Source organism: Cibotium barometz, chromosome 1, assembly GCF_041138505.1.
Source record: "Cibotium barometz isolate CiBa-2024 chromosome 1, ASM4113850v1, whole genome shotgun sequence".
NCBI classification, from domain to species: Eukaryota; Viridiplantae; Streptophyta; class Polypodiopsida; order Cyatheales; family Cibotiaceae; genus Cibotium; species Cibotium barometz.
This window is the reverse complement of record NC_141046.1, coordinates 30,238,055-30,246,257: the sequence shown is the minus strand read 5'-3', so window position 1 is coordinate 30,246,257 and position 8,203 is coordinate 30,238,055. Positions and strand designations below refer to the sequence as shown.

The following is an 8,203-nucleotide window of genomic DNA, read 5'->3' as shown; positions in this document are numbered from 1 at the left end:
TCCCTAGAACTTGCAACCTTCACCACTCAAGCTTGGTGATGCAAGGATGTGGCCACCATTAGGAAGGGGGTATATTAACCACTTTGTTGGTTAACATGGTTTCACCTGTCCATCCTATCGTAAGGTGCTTTGCCATGTTACCCACATGTAATAAAAGAAGCTTCACAATCTTACCTCCATGTAATGAAAGCCCATAATAATTTTAGGTGTAGTAACGTCGGTAGAATACAACACGAGGGCATATACGACCAACGGTGGGACTTGAACTCAGGTGGATCATGGCCTTTATAAGGGCCCTCGAACTAGCCAATCTGCCCCACTTGTGGGTGGCAGAAAGGTAGTGTGAGGGTCCTCTTTTATTACACACACACACTGTGAGAGAGAGGTATTAATGTTGGTAGAATGCAACACGAGCACATATACGACCAACGGTGGGACTTGAACTCCAGTGGATCATGGCCTTTATAAGGGCCCTCACATTAGCCAATCTGCCCCACTTGTGGGTGGCACAGAGAGAGAGAGAGAGAGAGAGAGAGAGAGAGAGAGAGAGAGAGAGAGAGAGAGAGAGAGAGAAGGAGAGAGAGACAGACAAAGAGAGATAAGAGAGAGAGAGAGAGAGAGAGAGAGAGAGAGAGAGAAGGAGACAAGTGTGCAATAAAGAGAGATCGATAAAGAGATAGAAAAAGAGAGAGAGAGAGAGAGAGAGAGAGAGAGAGAGAGAGAGAGAGAGAGAGAGAGAGAGAGAGAGAGAGAGAGAATAGACCGAGAGCCCCCCATTATTAAAAAACTGCTCTCCATATTTGGGTTTATGCTTGTCTATTAACTGTTTCCAAAAAAAATCCCCAACTTGCAAGTTGTGGTTGCACTTGAGGTACTTGAGGAACTGGATTCTCCTCTTCTTTCTCTTGACATCGTGTCTCTCCTCCCTTCTAGGTACTAGAGGATATATGTCTCCTCCCATTCTCATGGGGTAAGGACATTGAGGGGAAATATACCCTCTTTCCATGCAATTAAAACATTGAATATTAAGGTTGGGACCACCTCTGCCCCTGCCTCTCATTCCATCTCTTTCTCCTTTCCTTAGGGGCATTTCTGCCTCCTTACAACAAACTCAAATTTAAAATTTCAACCTGTTAAATCAGCTGGTTGATCCCCTGCATCAATTGGTCAGCAGAGCTAGAGCTGGGGGAAATTCTAGTCTCTTCAGGTCTTCTCTCTCTTATCACAACAGGTCTGGTCTCCACTGGAACCTCCCTCTGCTTCTCTGTTAACCTTTAAAGCTTCCACTCTTTTTCTCTTGCAATCCTCAAAGCTTCATCATAAGTACTTGATATTTTTAGTTCAACCTTCTCCTTCAAGTCAGGATGCAAAGATGCTCAGCACCTAAGGATGCATCCCACTTGCACCACAAGTCCTTAAACCTATCTACAAATATATCAAAAGTGTCATACAAATTGTGCTTCAGTCTTTGAATATCTTGCCAAATGGCATATGGAGACTTCCCTTTCTTATAATGTTGTACCAAGGCTGCTCGCACTTCCTCATAGGTCTAACCTTGATGCGGTTGACTCCTCCAAGCCTAAAACCATTTCCTTGCATCCCCTTTCACTAACATGGACAACAATGTCAATTTGTCCTTATCATTGTCCTTTCCAAATGTGAATGCTGGCAGCTCCATCCCAGCCAAAAAATCTTTTGGGTCCTCATTAGCATGTCCATAAAATATTGGATATGTCATCATTGCTGCAGCCATCTCATTGAGCTTAATACTTCTTAACTCTGCCAACAAACTTAAGGGTATCTTCTGAAAGCCCTCTTGAGTTGAGGCACCAAAATAATGATGGCTTCAGGAGATACTATCTCTCTAGCTCGTCTGAAGCACACCACCATGAGAAGGGACCAACACATACACCACAACCTAGCAAACTCAACACCAGGAGACACCAGCAAACTCAACACCAGGAGACACCGGCGCACCCACCTGATAGCCCCTAGGCCACAGCTGACACAAAGGAATACTTCAGTACCCCCCAGCCACCCTAATGAATTAAGCTACTGACTCAGCTGTCCTCTATGGTCAACATTGATCTCCAATGTCTCTGATCTATCAATTCAGAGTCTCTCCTAACTCCAGAGATGACACCCACAAAAACCACCTCCAGAGCAGACACAAAAATGCTCAGAAACCCGCCTTCGGAATCAACTCTTTGTATCCTATCCGAAATCTGCTCTCCAGAACCTAAAGTGTCCTCTGCCGTTGGCTTCACAAACAGGTCTCAAAACCTTTCAAAACTAGTCAGCTGACTTTTGTCTAACAATATATACTCTCTTGGTGGCTGACTCAGATAAGTCAAACTTTGTATGTCTTCTGCATCCAAAATCAACAACAATTCTGACCCTTCTTAAAATGTCCTCTGTCAGCTATAAACCCCCAGGAACCTTTCAAATAGGCAAGATACCACCTTTCTAGCTCTTTGCCTATTACTAGCTCACAGCTGCATCCGAATGAGCAAAATCTACCCAACTACCTAGAGCTGACCTGGCTGATGTAGAATCATTGTCCTTTGAGTCAGCTGACACCACATGGATCTCTAAGCACATAAACAAAACCTGATCCAACCCTTAGAAACAATCAACTGACTAACTATGTCAGACTGCTGCCTCGGACACACTGTAAAACAGTAAGCCTTCTGTGTGCTGACAGCCGACAACTTTAACTATCAGACCAGACCCAGAAACACTTCTTACTTACTCTGATGACAAGTCAGGTCAAGATCCCCTCACTCCCAGCTCATGGTTCTAACTTTCAACAGAAATAGAACCAGCTCTGTTGACAAACTTAAACTTACCCCAGACAACTTCATCTTCACATGTTCTCAAAGATAAACTCTCCTCAAACAGTTTTTGCAAAACCTTAAGGTAACTGAAACTCTTAAACACCAACAACTCCACCTTTTGTGGATTTAAATCAATAGCACATCCATTTTAGACTCTGAACAAGTTGAGGGGAAGAGCAATTGGATACAATAATCATCAGAGCAATAAAAGCTCTCACAAAGATAACCACAAAGAAATCAGAGAAGGACTCAAGCCCACGAAATCATCAACAACAATTATATTGCAGCCACCGCTTGTAGGTTTATAACTATTTGATAAGATTGGAATATATTATGAGCAATCCTTGATTCATTCAAGTATCTATTAGTGGTGTTTATAGGGAGGTTCTGGGACACCAGTCCACCACACAGAACTCTCTCCCTCTCCAACACACCCCCTACTCTGAACTGAATCCAAGTCTCCTCAACTAGATTCCCTGTCGTCCTCGTCACTATACCTATAGATGCTTCCAACTTCCAACAGCCAAAAAAACTTCTCCACAAAAGACTCTCTAATCCCAATTTCTCAGGTGCCAAAATCTGTCTCCTTCTACGAAGTCACCTTCTATTTTCTTTATCGCTTCCTTGCCTCCAAAAATAATCCCCGTCTCCTCTTTATTTAGCGTAGCTACCCTCTATCTTTATATGTACGCCTATTTTACCCTAATCTTTCCAACTTTTTTCCACGCCACGGAAGCTAGTTATAGCTTATTATAGCCCGCATATATATCCATGCATGCCTAAAACCTACATTCCCTAAGGTCCCAAACCATATCTTATTGTTTTTATTATCCTCTTGGGGTTGGGGTGAGCATCTCCATGAGCATATTCTTTTGACCCCCAAAAAATTTCCATCAACGATAACTTGGCACCTCACACCCAATTTCTAGTTTATAGTGACCTATCACTTTTCCCCCACCTTTTAATTTGCTTACACTCTATAGTACATTTTTGCTCCACAATGGCCTTCCACATATTTTCTACATTATTTTACCAGCACCTTAAGTTTCCTGAATAAATAAAAGACATAGCCTAGCCTACGTTTCTTGTAGCTAAGAATATCATAATAAGAGTGAAATCTTGTATAAGAAGAATTCCATAGAGAGGTTGAACATTATCTAGCGAAGGTAGATGGGATTGAGTGAGAGTGTAAAATAGTAAATAGCTTTATGATGTTTTTACCAAACTTCAATCACATGTAACTCTTCCAAGTGATGGATATCTGAGAGGAATGTATAATAAAACACCTTAGGCCTTGTCCAAGCCTTGCCACACAACCTCAAAATTCAAAAGAGCTAACTTGTGATATGAAGGTATCTCATCACATGGACAACAACATAAGAAGAGCCAAAAAAAGATGCAAGATCTTCTTAAATATATGCCACATTTGAATGCATCATCATTGTCACTTTATTGGTAAACCTAAAATTGCGTGACTCAAAGCTGAAAGAGGTAGAACTTAGTACTTTTAAGCCAACATCAATGCAACTCCTAACCCTTATGATTTTTAGGAACCTTGAGTCTTGTTCAACTCTAATGGGTGTTGACTTTATGGTGTATTTTTGACGCTCTAAAGTTATGTGAATTTTCAAGCGACAAATCTTCTCTAAACTTGTAAATTTCTAAATGATATTAACTAAAATTATTACAATGGGGACTCGATGTGTGTAAAAAATGAAAATCAATTAATTAACGTTGGCAAATGTTTAAACATTGTGAATGAATTCTTCATTCCAAATAACCATTTTGCGACTCTACTTTTTTCCGGTTGCGCTCCTTTCTCTCTCTCACTATGCGTTATCCTCCATCGCCATGGACAACAGCCACCTGCCGTGATGCATCATTTAGGTTTGCTCCTATCTTGATCTCTTTTGGGTGCCTTATTTTTATGATTGTTTTGAGGGTTTCCCTCTCAAAACCCCTTTTTTTAATTTCCCAAGCTCAAAACCCCTTATATTTTAATTTATGCGGTTATGTTTGGATTTATCATATTCAACCTCCTTTGTGGGATGTAAAAGCAAACTTATTACTTGATCCATGGACCTTTGTAAAACTTAGTCTTGCCGAAAGTGCAAAGAAAGGAAAGTGCTCCAAGAAGAGTGTGTGACAGAAGTGCCCTTGAGCTTTAAGAAAAATACATGACGGCATGGTGTGTTGAAACAAAATAAGGGGCTACTTCATCCAGATAATTTAATTTAATTTGAGGTCACACCTGAATGCCCCTTGTGAAATAGCCGTGCCCTATCCCCGTCCGTCAGCAGCCAGTTGAGAGTTCTCCTTGCAATGGAGAACCACCTCGTTGTCTTCTCATCGCTGTTGTTTGTCAACGCCGGAGTCGTGCCGGGATCCACATACCTCCTCATGCCCGACACCTCTGACGCAGACCTCTGATACGACGGCATGTGCAGGTTCGCACCGGAATCTTGCCTCTCCATAGCAAATGCTCGCTTCAGAATGTTGGCCTGCCGTTCAAACACGCCCTTCGTTTCTAATCCCGTCCCCTTGCCGGAATCGGAAGTGATGTCCAAGTCCACCATCGCAGCTCCGTCGGAATGCAGCAGGCCAAATTTGCCGGAATTACGAGAGGCCGACAGTCGGGGAAGAACTACATCTTGAATCCTGGAATTCGAAAGCCGAGCAGACATATCGTTTCTAGAGCTACAGGAATGGCGAGCAGGCTGCTGAGCGGCGTCGTCACGGGTCCTGGACGCAGAGTGGCTTCCGTCAACCTTCCTTGACGGAGAATTAGTGACGGAAGGAGAGGATGTAGACAGACGGGCAGGGTCTATTGCTTTCGAACAAGAACCAAACATACGGGGACGATCCGTTCGCGGTGAAGAAGGAGACAGTTGAGACGAATTCGGCGGCCTGCTGCTACTGTTGGAACTCTTGGCGATGGAAAGCCGCCGCGCCTGTCCTAGCAGCGTTTGGGAGCTCAAGAAGAGCACATCGGATGGCATGAAATCGCTCCACCGATGCTGGAACACCACATCGGAGACGATGATTCTGTGGCCGAACCGCCTGGCAAGCTGCTGCTCGTCGACGTCCGCCGCTAGCAGGAGAGGATCCTTTCGTTCATTTGCTTCGTTTCCATCGGTTCTCCGACTGCCGGACCTGCTCACGCTCTCCTTCCTGTTCGTATTGCGTCCCAGAATACTGAGGCTAGGTAAGCCCACCAGATCACTCTCCCTCTGCACGTAGAGCTGCAGAGTTCTGTCGATTCCTGCGAGCTCGACGCTGGAACTCCGCCTGGCAGAAGATAGCCTTCCGGCAATGGAATTCCTATCCGGTATTGGCTGCAGCTGCTGGTGATGTTCATCGGCGGAGCATTTTCCTCCGATGAATACATCCTCCACAATGAGAACGTCGTCCGCTTCCACCCTGTTCCGGCAGAGCGGGCAGGTCGAGTGTCGGGCTAGCCATGTATCCACGCAGTCCAGGTGGAAGGCGTGCTTGCACTTAGGCAGCAGCCGGAGAATGTCAGTCTTCTCAAACCGGCAGAGGCAGACAGCGCATTCCAGGCCTTCTTTGAGGCCCTGCAGAGATGCGAAAGTGAACGTGGGGAGGGCGTCGATGATGGCGCGGTCGACGCCGGAGTCGCGGCCCCGGAGGAGCGGCAGCGGGGGCGGAGGGTTTTCGTCTGGGCGGGCAAAGACACCGACGCCATGGCGCTTGCAGTGTTTGGCGTAGAGGAGCAGGAGGAAGGTGAGCGAGAACATGGTAGTGAGGACACCAATGATGACGGCGATGCTTGGGCGGAAGGAGGCGGCCAGGGGGTCGAAGGTAGGCGAAACGGGCGGGGGGGAGTGATGGCCGGAGAAGGGCGGAGAGGGGAAGGAAGATGTCGGAGAGATGAAGAAGGGAGGAGGGGATAGGAGGAAGGGTGCAGGGGGCATGGTAATTTGGCGAGGCAAGCTGTAGGAGAAAGGCAACGAGTCGAGGAGGGGAAATGTGGGAGGTGTGGAAATGAAGGAAGTACGCTGATCTGAAGTCTGATTCCTCGTCCAGGGACAGAACTAGTAGCGGGGCTTGGAAGAAAACTCCGTCGTCGAGGACGATGCTTTCACCTACCTACAGGCTCATCGCAGGGGCTCTGGCGCGTGTCCTGCTGTTGCTGTGGAAATAACTTGCACAACATGACAACATCGACCACGCCACAGTGACGCACCCCTCCACCACCACGGTCAGCCTGCTCCTCCTCTGAGACTCACACCCACACCCACCCTTGCGGCCCTTGCAGTGGTTTTCTCATCACTCCGGTTCCATCGTCACCGGCTCTGAGTCCAGTACCGTTGATGCTTTGCCCGTATGTATGCCTATCCGTCCGATCACGTCGATAGCACCACCACCTGGCACCAAATTAGACATAGTCACGGACTTTGTGTGTCTGTGTGTAAGAAGAGAGAGAGAGAGAGAGAGAGAGGAATTCTCAATGCTCAGATATCAGCTGGTGACAAGACAATCATAGCTAGAAGCTTCGTTAGTTGGGACTCGCTCTTAAACATACTAGAGGACTATTGAGCAGAAGAAGGAGCCTGGAGGAGAGAAGCTCTTGGGGGGGGGGGGGGGGGAAACAGTTTTTCTTCAGAGCGACGCTAAACCACTACACAGCAAAGGCTAAAAGCTCATTTCTCTTCCCAAGTTTGCAAGCAAAGGCTTCTGAGGTCTAGGTTTTCTCTCTACCGTCACCCACCTTAGCAGCCAGCTACTCCAGCAAGCGAGGCGCATGTGGGAGGTATTGAGCGATGAGGAGTTCGAGAATGCACATGAGCAACTCTCTCTCTCACACACACATACGCACTGTGCACACACAGAGCTCAATGAAACCATAGTAAACTTTACCCTATTACTGTCATGCTTTTTAATGTGCCCGGTGTGCCTGAATACAAAAGCGGTACTAGAGTAAAATTCGTGACCCACGGCCTATGTCCATACGGCGCCAACGTTACGTAACGCCGCTTCGTGTGTGCTGGATGATGCGTTGGGAACTCGGCCGCACTCCGCTGAGTCTGAGCCGCATGATTCAATTCCTCCTCATCTAACAACAAAAGTGCTGCGTGACTGGGGGGCGAGTGATGATGTGTCCAGCTGGTCGCCTCCCCCTCCGCCGGTAACCGTTTGCAGATTGCGGATGGGATTGATGGTGACTGCTTGTCTTTTCGTGTCGTGTGGTGGTGGCCTGTGGGTCCTTGCTTAACTCCGCATAATGATTAATCAATCACACAATGATTAATCTCGAGAAACAAGATCACATAACCTAAGTTCTAACCTTAGAATTTGGCCACCATTAATCTTTCTTGGCTTACCAACATCGTCCTTAGTACTTC

The 8,203-nt window shown here is 46.4% G+C and overlaps 1 protein-coding gene across 1 annotated transcript; it reads right to left on the bottom strand.

The window, feature by feature from the left end:
* Positions 1 to 4,976: 4,976 nt before the first annotated feature.
* Positions 4,977 to 7,704, bottom strand: LOC147641853 (uncharacterized). Its single transcript, XM_086800361.1, has one exon. It carries the CDS (start codon positions 6,770 to 6,772, stop codon positions 5,072 to 5,074), a length of 1,701 nt encoding a protein of 566 aa, XP_086656487.1. The 5' UTR covers positions 6,773 to 7,704; the 3' UTR covers positions 4,977 to 5,071.
* Positions 7,705 to 8,203: the final 499 nt, after the last annotated feature.

Bases quoted from the DNA above. Each gene is read 5' to 3' on its own strand.
- LOC147641853 (XM_086800361.1), bottom strand. From the start codon at position 6,772: ATGCCCCCTGCACCCTTCCTCCTATCCCCTCCTCCCTTCTTCATCTCT.